The 25,626-nt window shown below is 43.1% G+C and overlaps 1 protein-coding gene across 1 annotated transcript; it reads left to right on the forward strand.

The window, feature by feature from the left end:
* Window positions 1-180: 180 nt before the first annotated feature.
* On the forward strand, window positions 181-25,434 carry LOC119449399 (protein Red-like). Its single transcript, XM_037712566.2, has 17 exons — window positions 181-345; window positions 748-808; window positions 901-999; window positions 2,556-2,609; window positions 2,686-2,755; window positions 4,024-4,121; window positions 4,723-4,837; window positions 4,962-5,029; window positions 5,108-5,154; window positions 5,992-6,155; window positions 9,505-9,659; window positions 14,270-14,587; window positions 19,906-19,972; window positions 20,651-20,739; window positions 22,847-22,958; window positions 23,550-23,593; window positions 25,329-25,434. Exons 1-17 carry the CDS (start codon window positions 327-329, stop codon window positions 25,360-25,362), a joined length of 1,614 nt encoding a protein of 537 aa, XP_037568494.1. The 5' UTR covers window positions 181-326; the 3' UTR covers window positions 25,363-25,434.
* The last annotated feature ends 192 nt before the right edge of the window (window positions 25,435-25,626 follow it).

Below are 25,626 nucleotides of genomic sequence, written 5' to 3' on the forward strand. Positions count from 1 at the left end.
GGCGGTGCGCCACTAGTACGGTGACTAGATATCCGTACCACTGGTATATTTGGAAAAACGTAGGCCACAGTACTACGGATTACGAAACTGAAACCAAGCATTAGCTGCCCGTTATAATAGCCGAAGCCTCGTGGGCCTCAACGGCAGTCGCAGCCACATAGCCATAGCTGGATTGGCTGGATTGTCGCTTGTGTTGTGTTACGGTGGCTAGTAGTTGTGTTGTCGCTGGCTGCGTTTAGCGTCTGTCAACGCTTGCTGCGTGTCGTGTTTATATTCGCGGAGTTTGTTGTGTCTTTGTAGGTTGGACTAACTGCTGGAGTGACATCATGCCTGAACGAGGGGAAGGTATGTGCCTTACCATTCCTAGTGTTTTTAGTTATTTCTATCGTCGTAGATGATCTCCACAGACAGCCTAAAACATTTACATTTTCCGTGCTGAAATTCTATATTTGTACTGTATATCGTGTTCATTTGATGTCTTTACAATGTGTACTGCTGTCATATTACTTGAGGGGCCTTTAAAGGATTATACTGTTCAATATAAGTACCGTTTGGGACGTGACTATATAATTGTTCGCTTAACCTAAAACACGTACTTCCACTTTACGTGCTGCAATTATACGTTCCTACGTAGACCATGTCTCCCATTTTATGTATTTACAGTGTGAACTGCTGTCATATTATTTGAGGGAACCTTAAAGGAATATACCGTTTCGGACGTGATTGTATATGTGTTTAATTTTACAGGTGGCGAGTCGTACTCGAACCCGATAGCCCCGCCGGGCTTAAACGTGCCCTCAACTGAAAGGTAAATAGATTATATTGCGTTAGACCAAATGATATGTTGGGTTAACTCAGCCGGAGACAATTACAAATTTACGCTTCGGTTTCTTTCTCTAGCCATCATCCGATGACCAACGATGACTTCCGAAAACTTATTATGACACCTCGAGCCGCACCTCAGGCGACACCGACTCCTGCAAAAGAAGAAACATATCGGTGAGACGTTAGGCACACTTTTCCAAGCATAGATATACTGTTGAAATGTTCACCGCGATGGTATGGTTAAGTTTGTTTGATCGCAGTTTGTCCTTGTTCTGTGGCGCCATTTCATCTTCGCTGAACTACGTTTTAACAAGCTTGAATTTAACTAGGACGGCTCCTACAACTCTTTCATGCATTTCATTAGATAGTACATCACTGTGACGCATCTCATCAGCTTTAGCATCCTTCTGGTGCGTGATTTGTTTGGAAAATTCTATCCAAAGGCACAGAGCTTTTTCCAAGATAACCTGAACATCATTAAAGCATCAGTGCTGCCAGCAAATTTATTCAAAACATAACAGGGGCAAGGGATAATGTGATATGCATGTGCAGTAAGCTGCATTTCAGAGGATAAAGTATTATCATTAAAGCAAACTTTCCTGCTACTTTCATGATAAAAAGAAAAAAAAATTGCTGAGAAGTGCTTTTATGATGTCGCACCCTGGTTTTTAATTTTGTTGCCAGTAGCATCTGCTTAACAGGGCAGACTTGATTGGCTAGTTGGTATTAAATTATGTAATGTGTAGCGCAGATGTTGCATGCAAGACGTCAGAGAAGACGAAGACATTGCACCACTGATGCCACATTAGTACTAGTGCCACATTTGCACCGCACATCACATGATCACTTAACTTCTTTCATTAGGAATGTTTGTGTGTTTTGTTGATGTAGACAAGATCAAGATGCTTCAGAAAGGTGCTCTTTCAGTGAGAGATTTGAGGAATTAAGCCTCCTAAAATCATGTGCAACTTGGTGCATGGTAGTTAATTGTGCATAATGTTTTCTTAATGTGATGTTTGAAGTAACCTTGGCAAAAAATACCATTGTGTCAGTTGTCCCTAGATTTACCTTCAACTAATGAAATTAATAGTCATCGTAAAGGGCAGGAAGGTTCCCCTGATAGTTGAGCACAGCCCCCAATAACAGCACAAGAGACAAGACAGACATAAGGAAATGGGCGAAGTGGTTCACCTGTTTCCTTCTGTCTGTCCTATCTCTTGTGCTGTTACACGATTTAACCTCAACATGTACCAGCCGGCCCAAGTTAGCATTCTGTTACAGTGTTACTGAGCTTGTCCCTAGGTATCAGGAGAGGAAGTTGATGTCAGAAGAAAGTGTATTTCTTAGAGATATTGCTTTTGAATTGAGGATCAGTGAAATTCTGCAAGATTTCTTCTCCATGCATCTCTCATTGGCCTAACAAAGATTACGGACTTTAGTCTAGAATTGGAAATAATGAGTCAGTGAATGGAACCTGCACTACCATTCCTGCCAACCTGCATAACTTGCTCCATCCAACCTTGGCAGTGTTGCAGGCAGGAGCTTGGCAGTCTTAATTAGGGCAGCTTAGATGCATAGGAAAGCCTGCTTACACAACTTCTTTGCATGTCTCCTATTGTCATGCACTAGTGCATTGGTGTGGTAATTTTTTATTTTATCATTTATGAGCTATCACAAGCTTGCTGCACTAAACAATGTTAAATATTGTAACACTCGTGCTTATTTTCCAGAAAACCCACAGCTGAAGATGATGACAAAGGCGACCAAAGGCGCAAGAAGAAGATGTGAGAAGCACTCACTATTTGACTTGCATGCTTTACGTCAATAGGTGGGCGCTGCCTGAGTTTCCTGTTCTTTCAGGTTTTATGCATCACTCAAGAAACAGGAAGAGGACAAGTTGGCTGAGCTGGCAGAAAAATACAGAGACAGAGTAAGTGTGGCACTTTGTTGTTAACGGTAATAGAAGGTGTCAAGATAGCAAACAGAGCAGTTTGTCAAGAAAAAAATTTAAAAGCAATCAGTGACCATGAGCCCTACAGGCGCGAATATACATGTGTTTGTCTTTTATGAATAGTGTGCTTAATAACGGTGCCTGGCCTCTTAAGTTCATGAAATTCATAAAAAGGGAATGTGGAAATTTTGCCACACCTCTTTGTCCATTATACACAGCAACCTCACGAAACAGCTGAATTAGGATTATTCTCTACTGGGCATGGTAAAGCTTTTAATGTGAAGCATTTTTTGCCTCATTCTTGGAACTTTGTGGTAGGTAGGTAGGTAGGTTCCTGTCTTGCCTAGATTTAAGAAAAATAAAGTAATGTGTGACCGATGTGGGAATCGAACCTCTGCCGTCGGGTACAGCAGCCGAGTGCTCTAAACATTAGGCCATGATCTCACACCTTCTCCTCTCATTCTAAAGCCAGCCAGCTCTTTGAAACACTCAGTGCATGCACCCCGTGAAACTTGTCGTCGTCTTTCTTTGCGACATCTCATGCTTTGAGGCGCCGTGCTAGACTGTACTATCGGTCCACTTTGCCCAGTACTTTCCTCATAACAGCTTACACTACATAGAAACTTTATGAAATTTTACAGACTTCATTAATGCTCAAGTCAATCAAGTTTAAGCATTTCTTTACAGAATTACAAATGTCATTGTCATTTTACACCACATGAAATAGCCATATGTGTGTAAGATTGTACAACCTGTAGTTGCTGATGACATCACAATCCGTGCTTCTCTTCCTTAAGCTTGTCGACTACTTATGTAGAACCCAACAATCATGTTGTGAGCTTACGCCAAGTGGGCGGCGTAGAAATCATGCCATTGTCGTCATATGATCTTCTAGAACGTGGTTGTCGTCATGCTGATGTCGTCACACACATGCGCGCTTGTGATCCATACACACCACTACTCAAATTGAAGCAACACGTCGGTACTCCTGGTATTGTTTTGCAGATCCCCAAACAATGCTGAATAGCCAGGTGCCTGCAAAATGCCTCACATAACCTAGATTCCCACAATGTGTGGGATCTGCAAAATTTTTATGTTACGTACTGTGAAAAATATTTGACGACTATGAATAAAAGCTTCATTAGTCTGGGAGAAAATGAGTAACTTTTGAAAGTGTTATGTAATATGATGTTTGTTCTCTATGCAAATGCTAATGAAGGTGTGTGTTCTTGTGTTGAAATATTCAGGCTCGTGAGAGAAGGGAAGGCGTCAACCCAGACTACCAAAATGAGGACCCCATTTCATCGACTGCAGGCTACAGAGCTGTTGCCCCTGATGCAAAATCGTATGTCCTACGTTGCATTGCTTGGTTGCTCATGCTTACAGAGCGACTGAAATAAGAATTACCCACCATGGTGGCATAGTGGCTCTGGCATTTCGCTGCTAAGCTCGAGGGTGCAAGATCAAATCTTGGCCGTGGCGGCTGCATTTCGATGGGGGCAAAATGCAAAAACGCCCATGTACACTGCATTGGGTGCACATTAGAGAAGCCCATGTGGTCAAAATTAATCTGGAGTTTCCCACTATACTGTGCCTTATAATCATGTCCTGGTTTTGGCACGTAAAACCCCAGAATTTAATTTGATTAAAATAAGAATTATGAGAGTTGCCACAAATAGAGACAGCATAAACTGTGTATTTTCTGCTTTATCTTCTCCTGTAGTATTAACGGCGACTGTGCAATGTAGGATTAAAGAGCCATTTCATCGAAGCCTTGCTTGTTAGCTGTAGTGGACCAGCTGTTTTTTTTCCTCAAACTAGAAGTTATTGGACCTTATTCCTTGTATAATGTTTGTTGCACCGCAACACATGCTGCTGTCCCGGAAAGAATTATTGAAGCCTTGGCAGGGTCATCCTGAGTGCATATGACTTGTTCTTGTCAACAGGGGTTTGGATGCTGCTGAGCGTCGTCGTCAGATGATCCAGGAATCCAAGTTCTTGGGTGGTGACATGGAGCACACTCACTTGGTGAAAGGTCTCGACTATGCTCTTCTGCAAAAGGCAAGAACTCGTAGGGCCACTCGGTCCCTTATGCTCTGAGCATCCATGCAAAAGTGTGCCTGAATTAATGGGCATTTCCAGTTATCTAAATTCTTGAAGTGACAATCACAATGACATCCTACAGGTACGCAGTGAAATCTCCAACAAGGAAAAAGAGGATGAGGAGTTGGAGCAGACACTGACACGACACAGGTAAGATGCTCAGTTTTACTATTACTTCTAGACTCTAGCGATAGAGACCAGTCCATGAGCTATGCACTTTCTTTGCAGCAAGGATGAACCACAGGAGGAGGAAATGGAGTTCAAGACGGTGATGGGTGAGAATATCGGATGGGAGCACTTGCGTTGCTCGCATGTTTCTTCCTAATGTGGGTAATGAAAAATACTAATATCTGTAATGTCAGTCAATGGCACCTTCAACAGTCTACATTTATAGAATGAGGCCTGTGAAAGTATTTGTTCTCATGTCAACATTAGTCCATGTTATGGATCGCCTCAGAAAGGAGGAAGGGGGACGGGTGCAAGTTTGTAGTCGAGCATTAAATGTAAAAATGACTCACTTGAGGTCAGCAGTCATCCTTGCCTGATACCTTCCTGTCTACATTCATTGTTATTCACTACATTTTGCTCGATACATCTAGTACGTACCCCTTGGTTGACAGTGGGACATATCAGTCCCACTTCTCTAGACAACTTCACTGCGCCATAGCGGTGAAATATAGCAACTACAATAGAACGTCTTTTTGTAGCTGTGTTTCAAGACCTTTTTAAATATCTTTTATTTTTCTCAATTTAATTTTATATTTATCAATAAAATGGAATAGTTGCGCCGACTGTTTACTTCTTCTTTTTCCATTATGTTTTCTTCTTTCTTTTGCCTTTCTTCAAGCCACTACAATGATAAATGAAGAGTGTTCTGAGCAAACTTTCTGTCTTACACCTTATTACACACAGGAGAAGCCCAAACCCATTTTCCCTCATATACGTTCCTTGAAAATGCTTTAAGGCATGTATTCCTGCCATAAAGACACGTGTTGCTGGTTATCTAAAGGTGGGGAAGGTTTCCGGGAGTTGATCAGCTGGCAGAAGACGTCAGCAGAATGCCACTGTTCTGAGAGAGATTTTCATAAACAAGGCCTTTGTTTTGTGTCCAGGACGCAACATCTATCGACAGATTTTCCGGCCACGAGCAGTGGAACGCAACGACCTGTTCTTGCCCAACCGGATGGCATATGTCATTGAGTTGGATGACGAGTATGCTGACAGTGACATTCCCACAACGCTCATCCGCAGCAAGAAGGATTGCCCAAACCTGGAGGCAAGTACTGCTTTGTTAGTTGTCCAAAGTGTTGGCTTCGGTTTGTTCTCTTAAGTTAGGGGGCCCCATGTACAGATGAGTAATCAAAAGGCAGCATAGTTACCAGTTTTTACTATTTTGCAAATGTCATCAGATAGACGCACTACTTCAATATATGGAGATGGTGCCCATGCTGGAACAAACACCCACTACTCACTTTCACTCTCAACTTGCACAGAATGCAGCTATTTCCTGTTGAATTGAGTTATGATACCTGAAGCTACCAAGCATATTTACCTGCCATAATATTGCCAGAGTTTTCCAGTTTCCATTGGTATGCTCAAAGTAGGGTAAATGACGCAAGCTTCCATCATGCAGGGTGTACAACAGCTGTGCCAATTGCACCATTATACAATGTATATCTCTGTGCTGTAAACGTGAAATTTGTTAAAAATTGCACCACGCTGCACCAAAATACTCAGACTAACTGCAAAAGTTCCCAGTTGTGCATGTTTTAGCAGAGAATAAAAGCCGCGTTGGGCAACCTGCAGTTTTGCCATCATCATCATCTTGTGTCACACTTTTATCACTGCCGCACGTACATCCTGATTATTTTTTCACCAGTGAGCTGGTCATCAACAAATTGTCCGTTTGTCACAATGTAGCCGGTGCTTTTCATTCTAGACAGCTTTGGATCGAGTCAGAACGAAACTACTGTTAGCTGCAACTGCTGCAGATGAAACCGCGGTGCTATGGACGTGATGATGGACAGCGACCTTGTGGTTCTGAAGGCATGCGGCCGACACACACACCGAATAAGAACGAAAGTATCGTTTGTTGCAACAAGTGCAAACAAAACCTCGGTCACTGTTGACGCAATCGTGGATGGCGACTATGTAGTTTCGAAGGCCGACGCACGCACCGAGTAAAAACAAAACTACTGTTTGCCGCAACTGCTGCAGATGAAATCATGGTCGAATTAACAATGTTTCACTGTAGTCATATGTAAGATCAGTTTGGTGTTGTCTGTAAAACCTTGATAATTCGGGTTTCCCGGGAACGAAAAAAAAAGTGCCTGCATTAGAAACAAATGCTTACTACATCAACAAGCTTTAATTTACTGAATGAATCGGCAAATCCTATTTCTATTTTGCATAACAGCAGTGCGGAAGCAGCATTTCTCATGTTGTGACTGATTAGTGCTCGCAACAGGCAAGGCCTCGCAACTTTCTTTGTAATGCGGCCGCGGTGCAAGACCCGCATCTTCATGCAAGACATGATTTTCATTACCGCGCACACACCTCAGTTACTTTTTTGCCAGTGAGCTTGGTGACAACTGTTTGTCCATCCATTGCAATGTAGCCGGTGGGTTGGCTGCAAGCATGCGGGCCGTGGTAGAATTGCTCTTCATCCACTGTAGCATCCGCCCTGTTTGCGACATCACACGCACATTTCAGTGAGTCAAAACGAAACTATTGTTTGCCGCAACCGCTTCAGACGAAACCGTACGATCATTGATGTTGGCTACGCAGTTGTGATGGCATGTGGCTAACGTGCACAGAGTCAAAATGAAATTACTGTTTGGATTAAAAAATTTATCTTTTTTTTTTTTTTCTGGAACCTGCTCCAAATTTGTATTTTCCTGCTCCCCATAATTGCCCCATATCCTGTTTCAGCTGTTTCACCCCAGACCATGTCTTGGTCCCTCGTTTTTGCCACACATTACCCTCACTGTACATATCTCTCATGTCTTCATGTGCCAATATGTGTAAATGCATGCTGCTCTGCTGTGACACGGCCGCAGTAGCTATGCCATTCTGCTGCTGAGCACAATGTTACAAGTTTGATTTCCAGCTGCGGCGGCCGTATTTCAATGGGGCTGGAATGCTTGTGTGCCTTGCTTTGAGGGCACATTAAAAGAACCTAAGGTGGTCAAAATTAAGCCAAAGCTCTGCACTCTAAAGTTCCCCGTAACTCGCTGCGCAGTTTTGGTACTTTAAACCCAATAATTTAAATTTATTTTCAATTGAGTTGCTCTGCTGTACCTGCCGCTCTAAAAAGCGATCTGTTCTAATTATTCAAGCATTTGCGACACTGCAGATTGTACTTGTTTTCGGGAATATAGTCGTGTAGTTGTTACGTAAATCAAAGTTGTACATAGACATCACAGCATGTCAGTAATGTCAGCCAAATAGCAGGGGAGTATAAAAGTTATTGCACATTATTGTACTTAGATGGATGGTAGACAGTTGGGCTAATTTGGTGAATGTGAAGGTGGCAGCCATGTTGAATTAAATTTCTGGGCCTAACAACTTCCCACCCTATCATTTATGTTTGGCTATTTGTCTGAAAAAGTGGCAATCCATAATTTTCTTTTGGTTGCAGTAGACTCTGCATATAACTTGAGTAAGAAAAGAGAAAGGGCTTCATTTATCCATAGCTGTGGTCAAGCATTGGGCGTGTAAATCCTAAAATGTGACTTTACTTGAAAAGTTTCGAGGATTCTTATTGATTGTAACTAGAGTGCAAGAGAGAATGTCATTGTTCTGTGCTTGCATTTCTTGCAGCTTTTCTGGTGCTTAAGGCATGTGTGTGTGTGCACAAATGCTTGCCCAGGAACATATGCACAGACCTGCCAACTTTAATGTTTGAAAAGTACTTCATTTGAAGCCCCAAAATACAATTTTTTTTTATATATACTAAAATTTGTTTTATTACTCCATAATTAGTTATTCAAATAATTAAGAGACTTCGTTCAGTAGGGACTCTATGAAGAGGCACTCTTTCCTATTGCCACAGTTAGAATGATCTGAATCACAATTGGAAATATTTATGAAAACTATTTGTGAAATTTTCTTATAACAGCGGTTGAAAATTTGGTATCGGTCATACACTGGCTCAGTGGAGTGGATAGTGGTGCTGCGGGCATGCGTAGAAAAACCAAAGGGGTCTAAAATATCTGGCTATTTTTGTTGAAATTTTTGAAATACAACTAGGTTCTGGCTTAAATGTGATGCGAATGAAAAATCACAAAATCATTGGTGTGTTTCGGCAATCGTAAACTAGCTCTAAATATCGGGAATTGCGATAAAATTGTATAAGTTAACAACTGTGCTTGCAAAGCCGTCGCATTCACAGTAATGGTGCATAATGTCATCTCCACCTCTTGTGGCATTAATGTGACACTGTAACATGCCTAAAATCAGTGCTGTTGAAGTCATCTCGACTTAGCTCTTGGTCTTTCTTGCAAGATCACTTTTCAATTTAAGGAAATAAGCACTCTAAAGCTTATTTTTACCTCCTTGAGTTTGTTCAACTGAGTGCATCGAATATGGTCTGAAGTTAGTGCTTGTGCCTTTGTACCCTGCAGAGCCACACCACCCTCACGACCAATGACATTGTGATCAACAAGCTTACTCAGATCCTATCATACCTGCGCCAAGGAATGCACAATCGCAAAGGCAAAAAGAAGGGCAAGGTGACTGACAAGCCAACAGGCCCTAGCAAGGTGGCACCGGATGATGCGTAAGTGCCTGCATTGCAGCACACTGGGTGTACCTTTAACCAAGGACAGAGTAGGTGTCAAGTCCTACTTTGGAATCACCTGTCACAGTGGCTTTGACACTCTACTGCCGAGTACGAGGTCATGGGTTTGGTTCCCAGTCATGGTGGTTGCTATTTGGTGAAAGGTAGAATGCAAGAATGCTTTTTGGGGGTTAAAAAAAAGCGCTGTTAAAATTAAGAGCCCTCCATTATGCAATATTTCATAGCCCTCGTGTAGCTCTATGAAAGTAAATGCCATCAATTCCCTGATTACATGATTAGCAGGGTGTAGCATTGGTTTGTAGCTGGCAGTCACTAAGCAAATTCAGTATGCGAGGCGGAATCATGAGGGTTGCATGCACTGGTTTCGTGGGAATAGAAAGTCGCAGCCCGATTTATTTTTATACTTGTTTGTATTTCAGCATATGGGTAATAGTACTGGTTCTATGCTTGCCACATACCAATGACTTTTGATAACTGCCTTTTTCGGAGACCTGAGGATGCGTCATGCATGCAGGGACAAACAAGTGTCTGTGAAGGGAATGCAATCACTCCACTTAACCCTTTCAGTGTCAGATTGTTTCAGAGGTGACGCACCCCTAGCGTCAGCAACCATGAACATTCTAGAATGGTTTATTTTGGTTATGCAGAAGGTAAAAATAAATTACACGGATAATGGCAAATGGCACTGTTAGCACGAGGACGTATTCTGAAATGTTCCACTTCGGCAATAGTTCACCTAGGCGTGTATCAGCAATGCGTGCTGATTGGCTGGTTGAGCAAAATTGGATGAGCTGATTGGCTGGTTGAACCCGACGTCATTCAGTTTTGCTCAACCAGCCAATCAGCGCTCGCCTGAAGGAAAAATTGACGCCTAGGCGAACTATTGCCGAAGTGGAACGTTTCATCCCCTGGTCCTCACATTCTATCTTTGTTTTTTATCTGCTGCTTAGTTTTGATCTGACGTGCACGCTTGCACGATAGAGCCGCTATGTCTGGGTTAAAAAATGTCACAGTTTCGCCCTAAGGGCGAAGCAATGAATGCGATAGCAACACAGCAATGTCATACGAAGTAAGGTGAGCGGCTTTGGTAGCAATATGAATTGTAGTAAACATGAGCTGATTAAGTAAGCAGGTGTGCTGCGGCGTAAGTAGACCGACATGAAGAGAGACTCGATGACCACGAGAAGGCGCGTGTGAAACGGTGGTGTTGATGAGAAGCGCTTCCCGTGGGCAGCGCGTGCGAAGGGACACACCTGTAGCGCTGCACTGCCGATCCGGGCAGGATTGCATGTGTAGCGTGCGTTGGAAAATGTGGCCCGACTATTACTAACTGAATGAACAAGCGTGGTGTGTGCGCGCACAAACATGAATAGATCACACTGAATGACTGCAGACAACGACTGTCAAAACGCTGGCAGCAAGCGGCGGCGGCGAAGGTACGTGCGGTCTATCGCTTCAACGGGAACTGAGCGGCGAAAAGCACAGCGCATAAAGGTCAGAGCCGTGTGGAGATAAGAGACGGTGCGAGCGAACGACGAGCGCGGTTGTTGGCAGAGTAGAAATGCCCCCCCCCCCCCCCCCCCCCCGCTCCCTCCGGCGCTCGCTTCCCGCTTCCTTGCTTGCGCGTGGAAGTTTGAGTGCGTTCGCTCTCCGTGATAGCGTGCGTCCCCGCACGCTTCCGCTCGGGCATACGGCGCGCGGCGAAGATTTTATCTATACGGAACCTCACGGCGACGCCGACGGCAGAAATCCGGTGGAAGTGTCCATATAATTGCTATCGCAATAAAAAACAAAATACTTCTACAAACATATGACAAATGACAGAAACGTGTAAGAGTTGTAGACTTGCACTACGGCGCAATATTTGAACGGAGAATCGCCGTGGTAGTAGTGCACAAAGGCCCGGAGCCACTTCTCCCACTTGTGGATCCGCACTTTGCACAGGTACAACCATTCTCACGTAGGGGCACGTTTCACAGCACATTAACAAAAACCACGAGAGATTAGAAAAGATACCTCTAGAAATGTACAACAAGTGGCAGAACTACTTTGGAGCTCGCCAACTTTGTGTTACTGCACACATCCTACTGGAGAGAGCGGAGAACCTAGAGGTATGCCAGGGACATGACGGGACAAAAATGCTTAAACGTATCGGTACGTCAGTGACACTGGGAGGGTCAACCCCATCAATTGTTAAAGGTTTATAGAGCTCCACAAAATTTGTATTGTACATTCTTGTGGGCACTTTGTTCATGTGTGCAAAACAGTAGAACAGAGAGTTGTGTAGTTTTTCCACACAACAGTTTTAAACATCAGGATGCACACACACGACCTGTGCCCTCAAAGAGATGGTTTCTACTGTTTACCTTGTGCTTGATGCCAGCACAGAAGCTGTTAGCAACACATTTGCTGACATCTTGTGTAGCTGTCTTTAATCATTTGTTGGACTTTAATTGCCATGAGCGACTGTGTTCCACTTATGTATGGCTGGCTCAAATTTGAGATTTAGGCAGCGATATAAGCTTTGTAAAGCAGTCATATTTTTTCTCCAAGATGAGCTGTGTGGCACCGGAATGTTCAGAATACGTTGTTGTTGAACACATTGTCCCGAGATGTCTCTGCTAGTGCCTGCATTTCAGCACATGCCTGCTAACATGACCACTGCCGTTATGAGGAGCTGACGTCCAGGGTTTGTGTTGATGTGATGCTTTTTGCTTGTTTAAAAGCATTTTGGCATTCTTTATGCGAATTTAAGTTATCTTAAAGGGACCCTGAAATGATTTTGATGATTGTGTACAAACATGCTGAGTCGTTAAGGTAGGCCCTTCTTGATTATTAAGTGACATTTAAGTGCTCCGCATAAAGTGCTTAATTTATTAGAAGTTTTTAAAAATGTGTATTGCTACAGATTGCAGCTGTGCTGCTCCCCTAAGTTTTCAGCCCCCCACCCCCGTTCCCTGCTACACAGCAGCCACGCGTGACATCAGTCGGGCGAGCTATCCGATTGGCTACCCACATTGTGTCATCAGGAATGCTTGAAACATGTTGCTGCATTAAGCTTATTTTTAATAGCATACGCATGCATAGTCATTTGTGTGCCTTTAGGAATAAGTACACAAATGTAATAAATTAGACATTTCTTCAAATGAGTGGCCCACTTCCGCCTCAGAATGCAGATAATTTGCTACAGCTCTGGCAATGGGGCAGCCAATGGGACGCAGATGAGTTCCCATATGAAAATAGGAACAGCGATTTGATTTGAATAGTATCAGCGTTGTATTACGCTCGTCTTGCACTGAAGGGAGTGAACTGCAGCGACTACATGCTGTAGAAGACACGAGTGCTGCACGTCCATGTTAGCACCAACCTCCTTGGTCAACACAGCAGTCACTCGCAGTTTTGAAAAGAATGGTGCTTTCAGCGGTAACCGCAAGTTTTGCATTTGTCAGAGAGCCAAGTTTTTATATCATTTGCCCAGAATGGTAGCAGAACAACACCCTAACAGGCCGAGACCTGGAAAAAAGCATTGCAAAGGAAATTGGACGTGCTTTAGAATGTGTCATGATGTCCGTCAGAAAGCCGCCATCTTGAGTTGGACTTTGGTGTAGAGGGTTCGTCTTCACCTCCCACTCGGAAAGTGTGGATTCAACTCCCGATAGGTGTACTTTTTTGCTCTAAAGTAACGAAAACTGTTATAAATAGCCCATTTCACCACGTTCACAAGTGAGCAGCAAGCTCTTTCTTTTTATACTGATGGCTACAAAGAAATCTTGCAAGCGTAATAGAAAAACAATTGTAAACGTATGTACTAGATATTTGCATGTTATTAGGTCATTATTACATTGCATACACGTTCACAGCAATGCGTTGAACGCCCGTGGCAGCATTTGTCACTTTTTGCTGCACATAGGAAAAAAAAAAAAGCCAGCAAACATTGTGCGTAGTGCCGCTGCATCTGCAGCATTTGACGTACGCAGTTTGTTTAAATTTTGCTCCATGTAGCCCAGGCTTAACGATAAAAACTACGTGGGAACACGCTCTGTTCCCAGGCAACAGTTGTGTCACCAGCAGTTGACGGAGGCTGGACGTATGGATGACCGCACGGTGTAAAAGTTGATGGGGAATGCCGCAGCTTGAGGGGTGGGTAATGTTTAACCACTCGTACATGTGCTATTGCCTGTGTTGTTATAGTTATAAGTGTTATTATAGTGCACTGACACGAAATTCAGTGAGAAAGCATTCCTTGTGAGATGCCCTATGTGTCTAGGCATACGACAAAGGCCGTTTCAGGTACCGTTAAAATGTTAGGATGGATAGTTGGGCATATTGGTTGGGCATGATCTGTAGTGAAAGGCAGAAATACGACAATGGTCAAAGAGAGAAACACACGCTGTGTGTTTCACAGGCACACAGGCGCCCTGTGTGCGTGTTTCTCTCTTTGTCCGTCGTCGTATTCGCGCCTTTCAGACTGTTAAAGTGTGTCAGGAGGCACAGAGAAATCTAAAACCACCACTACTTGGACATGATGAAAAAGTTGCTTCTGTTCAGAGATCTCTTGTATAGATGACGACACTGTCTTTGTACTGCAGCATCTTTGAAGATGCGGGCGATTATGTCCCTGAGGCCAGCACAGAGGGCAAGCATGGCAGCAGGCGGGAGGGTGAGCGTGACCGAGACCGCAAGCGGTCATCCTACTTTGAGAAGCCCAGCCTAGAAGATGAGCGAGCTGCGACACGCAGCAGTGGAGGTAGCGGCAGCGGACATCGCAGTCACGACACACGTTGGTCCAGTGCTGCCGATGCAGCTGCAGCAGCTCAGCAGCGCGAGGACAGTGGCCGCCTCAAGGCCAAGTTGACCAGCAAGCTGGAACGAGATTTGCCTGAGAGCTACGCAGAGTGCTACCCTGGGTGAGTGTTGACCATATTGTTCACTAGTCATGATTGTTAAAAATATAAAATTAAGAATGAGTTAGGGACTATTGATTTTGCAACATTTCGTTCAGAGCTCCTAAATTGGCTGGCTGCATTGGCGACCTGAAGAAAAATCACATTTCGTGCTGCTTGCTCTAACGCCTTGGAACAAATAAATTGTACTCAGAATGGCTTTGTGTTAATGTCCATGTCAAGCCCCTATTGTGACATAACTTAATGTTCTTAATCCCCTTTTGGAGCAGCCAAAAATGTGTTTCGGAGCAGGATTATGAAAGCAATTGTAAACTATATTAAATGGGGCTTGTGCAGTGGGCAATGCATGTGAAAGCAGTAAGTGGTCACTGGTTCATAAATTCAATCCAAACACCAACCCCCCTCCCCCAACCGCCTTTCATCTCAGTCCTTACTGTGGACTGCGACGAAGCGGTGGTGTCCTAAGAGGTGCTTAAAAAGCACTTCAGTCGATTAAAAAAGTACGGAATCACTTGGACGCGCTACGTGCAGAATTTGGAAGCGTTTTGATAACCTTCAGTGTGATCTTGCTCCTATAAATGTATCCTTTAAGATGGAGCACTCTTTTTACAAAAGTTGCCGCCAGCAGTATGAAAAATTAACTTAGTTTTTCCTGTGCTGTGATTCACTGATAACCATCTACAATCAATGTCCTATCTTCCGGACTCCCTAGGGGCCGTGAAAACGTCAAAAAATCAGGCAGTCCAAAAAGATGAATGCATGCCTTTTACTGCCCCGAAGGGCTCAAATCGCCACAGGCACATCGGAAATAGTTCTGAAGGCTTGCCAGTTCACTTATTTGGCATATCTGTGCTCGTACTGTGACAGGAGATGGCGGATGCACGCATGTATAATTAAGGAATTCATACTGTGTCCCATTACAATTGCCCCTTCCCACTCTTAGTATGCTTCACCGCAATACTTCCCTTATGCTTCACGGCGTAGCACTGCTGTATTGAGGCGAAGCTGACTGTCGGGCACCAGCATTATACAACGCGTCGTGCTTCCCGAGCTTCAAAGCCATTGGCGAGAATTACAAAGGCGGAGTCAGCGCCATCGCTGACAGCGGCAAATTCTTTCGATGAAAAACACGGCACCAAACCGCAAGAAGCTTGGTAGCAAGCGTCGAAGCAGGTAGTCCTAGCGTTGCTGCGGTGGTGGCTACGGCTGCCAGCGGATCTGTGTGCGAGAGCGCCTGTTTGAGGCAGCGAGGCAATAAGAATGGCGACAGTGGTGGCTTCGATAAAGTTGTTTCAGACCTGCGGTCATAGCAAAAAGTCCGGAAAATCGGACGGCAAAAGGTTTTTGCATCCGAAATTTTGGAAATTCTTATACATTGACTATACGGGGAACGTGGTGGTGCCGTGAATGCGCCCAAACTATTGGGCATGTCCGAGAAATAGGTCATCCAGAAAATCGGCCGTTGACAGTATTTGAAATGCTGCGATGGTTCCACAATGCCCTAGCTGTTCGCTTTCGCTCGTCTCGCACCATCGCAAAGTGCACATATAGGCGTGGGACCTTTATCTGTGCACATGTAACGCTTGTAAGATTAGGCTGTGACCAGCTGAATTCAGTTTGGAGCTTTCTGCCTACACGCAAGCATTCAGGCATTCAGTCCAGTAAGTGCACAAACAAACTTCTCGAAAGCATTCTCGGTAGTTGCCGGCATGGTGACCCGCGAACTGAATCTTGGCTACCAGCCACCAGTCTAGCTCGTGATTTCATGCCCAATCACCGAAGCAGTTTACTGGTCTAAACATATCGGAGGCCCTCTCTCTCCCTGCAATGACCATGCCCGCCACTGCGTCAGCTGGCAGCGAATTTTTTTCATGGCCATACGATACAGCAAAGCTTAACCACGGCGCTTTGTCAGTATCCAGCGACGAAAGTTGCCGTTTGGTGCCGAGTTGACCAAAATCTTGCCCGTACGCCATTCTTACACCATGAAATTGCCACGCCAAGAAAAGTGAGGGTGACAAATTGAATAGCAAAAAATTGTTTACAGCTGCCATGTCTACGCCAATGTGTGCGTTATGTTCGAAAAATCAGCCGAGACACCATACAGCGTCCTCAACTCCAGTCACCATTTTACACTGGTCATACAGGAATTTATGGTCTGGCTCGGCACCAGCGCGATTGCTCACTGTCGCCTGAAAAGTGAGGTTGTCCCGTTGCCTAAGCAACCCGCACGCTGTCGGGGTAGAAGGTACTGAATATAGATAGCAACCCACGGAAGAAACAGCAGTACAATCCCTTGACTTGGTCCAACGCGGAGCTAATGCAGCTGCTGGCCCACGCAATGCCACTTTAGAATGCAGCTGCTGGCCCATGCAATGCCACTTTAGATAGTGCGGTAAAATGGCGCTTGAGAGCATGCTTCTGTTTTGAAAGCCCGAGCAACCCTCTCGACACAGAGTGGGCGAACATTTATTATAATTTGCTGAAATGTTGCAGGATGTAGCGCAGTTCGGTGCACTTGGCGCAGCCTTTCCCTCACATTGACATTCCCTCGCAGCGTGACGTTGTGTCAAGATCCATGCTCCTGAATCCATGCTCCTGAATGAGAAATTACCTGATTGTCAAATTCGATGATCAGTATCTCGCAACAGAAGCGCTCCAGGAGAATCAAACAAATTGAAGTTGTCTTCATAAACAGTTGTCAACCATAATCGTGATAGCAAAAAAAAAAAAGAGTTGTAAGTTTCTCGTAATTATGCATACTATGACTGAACTTATTAACGAAAATACCAGTGCGCATAAATTGCCTGTTCAAGCAGCTTTTGTGTAGCTAGCATCACATTTTTATTAAAATTTTTGTTAGGTTTACTTTGAAGATCCTGTATGTATACATATATTATTATTATTATTATTATTATTATTATTATTATTATTATTATTATTATTATTATTATTTAAACATGGTGCTCTAACCTTTATGTAGGCTGTGGCAGGAATTGGGACATTGTGTGAGGTCACATACATGATTCTGTTCACAAGGTTCAACAAAACTCAAAATTCAGGTTACCATTACTTGAAAGAAACAAAAATTAGATGCACATAATACATAGTGACAAAGTAGTCGAGAGGTTAGACAACTTGCAAAGAAAAAAAGAATGAGAGAAGTGTGGTTTGAGCATATTACAAGGAATAACGTGAGGCATATAGATATTAAATGGTTTGATATGTTGAAATTGCATTGCAAATATGCTCAGCCACTCACAATAGTAAATCGCCATGCAAAGAAGAAAAAGATAAACAAACAACATGGCAAGGCAATGTCATAATTAGAATACTAAATGGAATTCACAAGACCGCCTCAAAAAAAAAAAAAAACATTTAAAAAGGCACTAGTAGTTAACAAGAACAATTGGGGGTAAGTTCCACTCCCTAATTGTCCTAGAAAAAAATTTAAATTCGAAAGGATTACTATGAAATCTATATACTGTAAAATGCTTGCTGTGTTTGGTTCTTGTGTTTCTAGAGCTCAAAATGAGATAGGTTAAGGAGTCAATAAGTAAATAATTAATAGAAGATAAACTTAAAGACTCCTGTAGGAGCTTTGCTCTAGTGCTAATTGTTGATATACCAGCTCTGTTCATAAGTTCTGTGGGTGAATCGTTATGACTATACTTACCAAAAATGAATCTTAATGCATTGCGTTGAATGTTTCCTGGTCTCATAATCCACTGTGTGGTGTGAAGGAACCAGCAAATAGCATATTCCAGGACAGAATATGCCAATGATGTGCATGCTAGCAGTTTGGTATCGAAAGAGGCAGAGCTGCATGAAAGTTTTAGTGAACAAGAGTACAACAAGGCTTTACTTGTGATGTGGATTAATTGCATCTCAAGTCAGATGAAATAGCAACACCAAGTTACTTGCACTCCTTAATTCTGCGTATTTCTCTGAATTGAATTTTATAGGGAAGATGAGTAGCTCTCGAGGTTGAGTTCCACCTGCCATGTTTGGCACCACTCCGCAACCTTCTGAATAGCATTTACAAGTGAAACATGGCTTTTATAGTTATTATTTTCCTTATAAATTATGCTGTCATGTGTAAACATACGAACTGTAGCATTAAAGTAATTAGCTAAATTATTAATATAAAGAAGAAAAAGGACTGGTTACTCAAGTTTAACATGCCCACTATTGTAATATAAAGAAGAAAAAGGACTGGTTCCAGGACGTGCACCATCGTTTGCTTATACCGAATTTCTCAAGGCCAGAAATGGGGCAAACTAAATGCCCTCAATGGTAACACACATCCCTGATTGTTATACAATGCAATACTCATGATTGGTTATTTACCGTGTTTTCATAGTAAAAGAGAGAAATAGCAATTTGTTCTTGCATGCAAAAAGAAAATTTATTGCATCTGAGCCACAGTGGATCACTAGTCGGGCACCAGCTATAGGTGTGGTGGCAAACTTCTGGCACTCATATGCAAGAGCCCCATCACCTGCAGTATGGCAATGCACAACCTTCAAGTTTGGGGGGTCGGAGTTGGTCACCACCTATTGCGGGTTTTTGTTTTGTACTCAATCCTAACTCGCATGTCATACTTTGGTGATTATTTCTGTAAGAAAAATAATAAAAAAGAATGCGTTGGAATTGAATAAATACAGTACGTAGCTTGCAAGTCATTTGACTAAGCTAAATTCTCCTGCTCACATTAAGGTATCTCATGTGCAACTGAATGTTATGTTCTAGTTATTGTTTTACCTTAGTCTTTGTCTGGTCTCTCCACCATTCTTTCTTTCTGTGGAGCTTTCTGTGAAGGTGAGAGTTACGATATTTTACTGTATTTCTTCTTGATACATATTGCCTTCATTGTTCGTGCATTTATATGAAAGTGCAAACTGTTTCTTAGTTTATTGTTCTGTTAGCACATTAACTGTACCACCACTACAGGGCTGAAGTGGACATCAGTTCTGTGACTTGGGCAATATTCCCTCCAGTGGAGATTCTTTGGATGCTGTATGCTTCTGGGTGGTGCCCTTGTCTTCTACTTTTTATCCTGCTCCTCAGTTTCTTCACTCAAGTTTCACATTGTTATTTTACTCAGAGGCATGCAGCTGCTTGTAGATATTTTTTGCCAGTAGTGTAAAATGCAAACATCCACTTCTCGTTATTATTTCGAAGGTTGTCCTTAGGCATAATAACAAACAACCACTCATTTACTGGCAGGTTTATGATGATGTTTCCGTGAAGGGTTGTGCGGCCTGTCACCCCCTCGACCTTGCTCCTGTGTAACTTGTGCATCCTCTTTCCCTGCACAGTGCCCCTGAAAATGAAGATGCTGTCGCAGACAGTGATGATGAAGTGGACTACACAAAGATGGACCTTGTGAGTTGGTTGATTATGCGTTCTTAGTATGTGCATGCTCTAGTTCAGAAAGGCTGTGCTCTCGAAGACCTTACAAGGACTAGATGGTATCAACGTGTGTGAAATTATTGCTACAAAATGCAGGATATTTATTTGGAATTGCACTATCAAATATATATACCTCATGTTTGTCTGTAGATAAAAGTAGTGGTGAAGGGGCATGGGACGTGAATGGGGAAAAGAAATGATAAGCAGAGACACAACTTTTAAGTAGCAGTAGTTGTCGTGCTTGGTAAAACAGTTATTGCAAGAATCGGCAAAGGTTTCACATGCTGTGGTGCATAGCATATGTAGTTGGAGTGTAGAGTCCTGGTTTATGTAAGCAGCACAAAGGGACATACTCTTCTGAAGCACATGCTTTCTTTTATTCAGCAGCTGGTAACTGCTGAACATTGAAAAGACGAGTGACTAAAGTGCTAAGGCAGTGGCAACACCCCATGTAATTCATGCATACCAAAGCATCAGCTAAAATGGACACAGCAGTCGAAGAAGTGGTTGCTGAGGCATGAGCAGTTGTTTGTACCAATAAATAGCTTTGACATTCGAATGTTCACTTTTGCTCTTGGCATGCTTGATTGGCGAGATGGGAATAAGTTGAGCAGCTGGCCACTGACCATTGTGGGTGCATGCATTGTGCAGGGCAACAAGAAGGGTCCCATTGGGCGATGGGATTTCGACACACAAGAGGAGTACAGCGAGTACATGAGCCACAAGGAGGCCTTACCCAAGTAAGCATTGCCTGGTGCCGCTACAGAAACATCAGGGCTGTAAAATGCACTTGCTTGTCAAGAAATAGTAAATGTGCTGTGGGAAAACATCTGGGTACATTAATTTAAGATTGCACCCAGTGTGGTATGCGGCACTAGTGCATAAAAAGGAAAACAAGATATAGTTCTTTTAATCAAATCTTCAGCGGGTTGTTTCAGAGCTCTTGGAACACTGTAGAAATAGCGTAATACAGAACTCAAGCTTAATTTTGTGAAATAACTAGTCCATAGTGATATTGTACCTTCACATTCACTTTTGAAGTACATTTGCAATACAGCTTAGTTTCTGTGTTACACACTGTAAGGCTCTGAAATTACCAGCTGGCTGATGCCACAAGAACGGCTCAGCATGTTCAGTATAGTAGCACTACCTGTGGACTGAAACTGAGGTGTGCTCTGCAAAATATTGGGTTGGTGCACAAGTACATGCTGTTTTCTTTCTCGTGGCAGGGAAATGTATTCCATCAGAAATAGCCACAAATACATTCAACTATGTATGCTGCCTTATTGTTCAGAGTGTGCTCTTAACATCTGGCAAGGTATTTAATACTGCTCCTGAAAAAATTACTGCTGGATTTGTTCAAAAAAAGACATCAAAGCAGTCCCAGAGCTCCTGACCATTGTTGAAGGTTCTGTCACAGAATGCATTTAGCAGAGGCTGAAACAGGTGGTGATCCAAACATGCACTGAACGGTGGATCTTCAAAACACCACCTGTGAACAGAACTTGAATGGACGTGCTTGTTTAGACCTACCATCCAGTATGTGGAGGACACTTGCACCGATGTATAAGTACTGCAAAAGTGTATATAGTAGACTTTGTTAATTCAACGCCAGATAATTTAATTTTTCGGTTAATTCGATCTCGGCCTAAGGTTGCAGCCCGTGCCCATGCATTTCTGTGGGCTCATACTTTTGTCATTTCGATCTAAAATTGGCTTTCACCGGATAATTCAAACATTACCAGTCAGCATGCACGCGCCTGGTCCCTATGGTGACCCTATAGTGACCCTTTTACTGGCAGCGTCTGTCTCGGCAGTGCTTGGGGGACATTGAATGCATTGAACACACATCATCTTCTGTCGAAAACTCATATTTTCAGCGATATCTCTCCATGTCTGATTACGGTATTTACCCGATTCTAACGTGTGCCTTTTTTCCCCATGAATATTTGGCCAAAAACCGCATTCGCGACGTTTGTATGCTTTGCCGCATAACGCAGCTGTACTGCAGCGAAGCTGAATATGAAAACCGTGCGGCGAAGCTCACTTAAGAAACCGGCCGCCACTTTGCGACACATATTAGACCTGTGCCCATTTTTCTTGCTAAAGAAAATGGGTTGAGCGTTAGCTTTCTACTTTGTTTAAGAGCTTTAATGTTATCTCTTTGTTAGTTTTCAATCTTGAACACATAAAGAGCATGCACACATTTAATTTGGAGGAGTGTTAGAATCGTGCAAACACTGTGAAATGAATCGGCAGTGTGTTATGACATTTTTTAGTGTCTGGTTTAATTCAACCCGTCAGATAATTAAATAGATTTCATTGGTCCCATTAGGGTCGAATTAATGGAAATCAACTGTGTATTATTCGGTTAGCGGCATGGCCAAGTGAACGCTCTGTTGCGACGTTATCTTTATTAATTTCATTGTAATTTATTATTCATTTATTTTAGCATTATCATTTATTCCTTCATTTTTGCTGCATAACACAGAGATATGAAGTAGCCGACGTACTCTTACCTTACAGCAACTCATGTGTAACAGAACAGAACAGGCTGGATACTTTGGTCATTTCTGCACTGTAAAGATGTCCGTTGGCACAATAAAGAATGATACCCGGGCACCGATTTTGGTTCCTCCACATAGCAGAATTGCTCCCAATACAGCCTAGCATGGATTTTTCGCCTCCTCTCGACTGTGCGCTTCACGAGTGGGCACTGTCACTAAAAAATCAGTAAACATGACAGGAGAATTTATGTACAGACCCATTGGAGCTGCTGATGTGTGGCACACCATCATACTGTTTACTGCTGCATCATACATGCTGGCACTGTGGTCTTTTCTTTAGGGCGGCCTTTCAGTATGGTGTCAAGATGGCAGATGGCCGTAAGACACGTCGTGCTGCTGGGAAAAAGGATGACAAGGCCAAGTTAGACCGAGAGCTGCAGAAGATTAATCAGGTGTGTTCATGTTGTTCATCACAGTGGCTATGGAATTCTGCTGCTGCGCACTTATCCGTCTGTGGTGCTTGCTTTCCGTTTATGCTTCCTTCAGAGAAGATTGCCACGCTCGCCAGGACTTGCATCTTTTAAAATCAGTGACTTGTCAAAAACTGCACAGATACCATGTTTCACAAGAATATAGTGGGATTGTTTTCTCAGCCTTGGTGCTGGTTGTCCGTTTCTCTACAGCCGGGGCAGTCGTTCAGCTACCGAATACATAACAGCACAAGGTGCAGGTTTAATTCTCGACCACGGCAGCCACATTTTGATGGGTGTGGAATGCAAAAAACTTGCGTATTGTGCTTTTGGTGCAACTTAAATAACCCCAGTCGGTTGAAGGCCTCCACTAAGGCATCCTTCATAGCCAACTGTGCAACTACGGTACATTAAAACCCATAATTTAATTTGTAGCATTCTTCATACCAAGGGGGTTCTGAGGAGGGGTGCCCCCCCCCTTCCGACAAAAAAATTCTAGCACCGCCCTTGCTTCATACCGCTGATGATGCTCTTAATTCTTTAGTATAATAAATGGCTTTTATTTCTTTGCAGATTATTGCTCGTCGAAAGGCTGAAGGAGACAGTTTTGTGGGCCTGTATGTACCTCACCTTTCTTCTAGACTTTGTTGTTTTTGCTAGGCTCAAGTCAAGCTGAGGTTGAGGTGTTAAAGTCACCTGTTCTTCACCCTTCTCGATTACTGAAAGAAGAATGTTCAAGCACAGTGGAATTTTATATGAAGTGCATGCTTGCATTTTCTTTTGACCACTCATAAACAATGTCCTTTGAGAGACATGCACAACAATACAGGACACTACCGGATATTGCACGTAAACTGTGGGGTCTCACATGTGCTCTTGGGACAAAGGAACGACACATAGTAGTGCAAACAATCAAAAGGGCATTTATTGCACCTTTCATACACTAATACATACTAGCCGAATTACAACCAATAGAACATTCACACGGGCGCGCGACAAATCAAGGAAGTCCGACTCACCGCGACCCGATAGCGAGCGAATACGTTCGCCCCATGCTATGACACCATCGCCTAGTCGTTCACGTGTACGGTCACGCGAACGGTGGCGCGCTCGAACGATCCGTGTTCGTCCATACCGGTGTCCCGCTCTAAGCCTCGCGCGACGGTCGCGCGAAGCGGGCCGGCGCACGCGCGAAGCGTTTGTGCGTGTTGGTCGCCGATCCCCACTCATATTCACTCATATTCTTCTCTCTATTTCTCTCATATCTTCTCTCATATTCACATGCAGTGCAATTAGCTTTCTATCCACAACAGTAGACTGCCATAAGGTAGGCATCATTGGGGACTGGTTTTATGTTCTCAGTGTAGATGGCGATCCTGCCTTGTTTTTGAACAGTATGGAGGCACTTCATCTATTGCATTAGCTTGACTCAATGTTTTTCGCTAGAGTCCAGTAATGTGGCTCTATGATGTTAGCCAGTCTCTTGAAATCTTGTTTTGAGCTATGTGAAAAATCGGGACACTACAGAATTTTTCTCTTACTGTACGATTTGTTAAGGTAGTATTTTAGCCACTATGTAATTTAAGCATCTAGAGGTTGTTAGCCACAATTTTGTAGCCTTTTGTTAACAGAAATATAAGGGTCAGTTTAGGCTGCATAAAATGCCACTAGCAGCAATAAAACACAATTCACAGCTGCAAGACGGTCAGTGCCCATGTTGTCAATGCATGTCATTTGGGATATGAAGATAAGTTTCCTCACAATCCGTGTGGCTGTGACTTGACAGTGTTGGCCAACTGTTTCTGTAGTGCAACAATGCCCTGGGTATCTTCACATTATTTTATGTATTATAATTAAAACCTTTCGTCTACTTGCTATAAGTAGGTATGCTTGAGAGATTATGCTGGCTGTACACAGGTTCACTCCAGTGATCATTTGCCTGAAGCTACAAAGTGACAAAATTGCTGTGTGGGCATGGTGATATCAAACAAGTTTCATATTTGATGTACTATAGCTCCTTATACACTCTTCCTTATCTGTTCCTGGAGGCCCAGTTGTGGCGCACTCTGGAACAGGACACCGACTGCTGTGGCCAGAGGACTGTGGGGTGCTGCTATGTCATAGAACACACATTTCTAGTAACCTGGAAGGGTCTAGACAGATTGCTTTTTTTTTTTTTAAATAAAAGTGAGTACTGCTAGTTACTTGATTGTAAAATGAAGAAACATACATCCTGCATCATTTTTCTATTTCATGCAAGTTCTGTTGCAGGCTCACTTGCTCATTAATTGCTTCTTATGATTGTGCCCACTGCTCTATATAACTGCTGTTTTCTTTTTTTTTTTTTTACAGTGCCACACCAGAATACAAAAGACAAAAATTCTAGAATTTGGCTACATCTCTGCATAAAACAAAAATATCAATGTTGTCCTGTGAACCTTCCTGTTGAGAATAAAGTCAAAGTTTTAGCCCCACATCATTCTTGCATCTTAGTGTTCGGAATGGTCTCTGGCTTTGTTCAGAAGTTCATTACTATGTGCAATCTGCATAATTGAAATGTGAACAGGAATCGAAGCATATTTTATGCATAAGTGCTTAAAGGTACACTAACGAGCAAAATTATTTGAGCTGCATTGGTAAATTACCCTTC

The sequence above is a fragment of the Dermacentor silvarum genome, chromosome 4 (genome assembly GCF_013339745.2).
Source record: "Dermacentor silvarum isolate Dsil-2018 chromosome 4, BIME_Dsil_1.4, whole genome shotgun sequence".
In the NCBI taxonomy this organism is placed as follows: Eukaryota; Metazoa; Arthropoda; class Arachnida; order Ixodida; family Ixodidae; genus Dermacentor; species Dermacentor silvarum.

Excerpts from the sequence above, each read along its gene's own strand:
- LOC119449399 (XM_037712566.2), top strand. Across the intron at positions 4,838-4,961 it reads ACTATGCTCTTCTGCAAAAG|GTACGCAGTGAAATCTCCAA; the intron begins GCAAGAACTCGT and ends GACATCCTACAG. Across the intron at positions 19,973-20,650 it reads ACTACACAAAGATGGACCTT|GGCAACAAGAAGGGTCCCAT; the intron begins GTGAGTTGGTTG and ends TGCATTGTGCAG.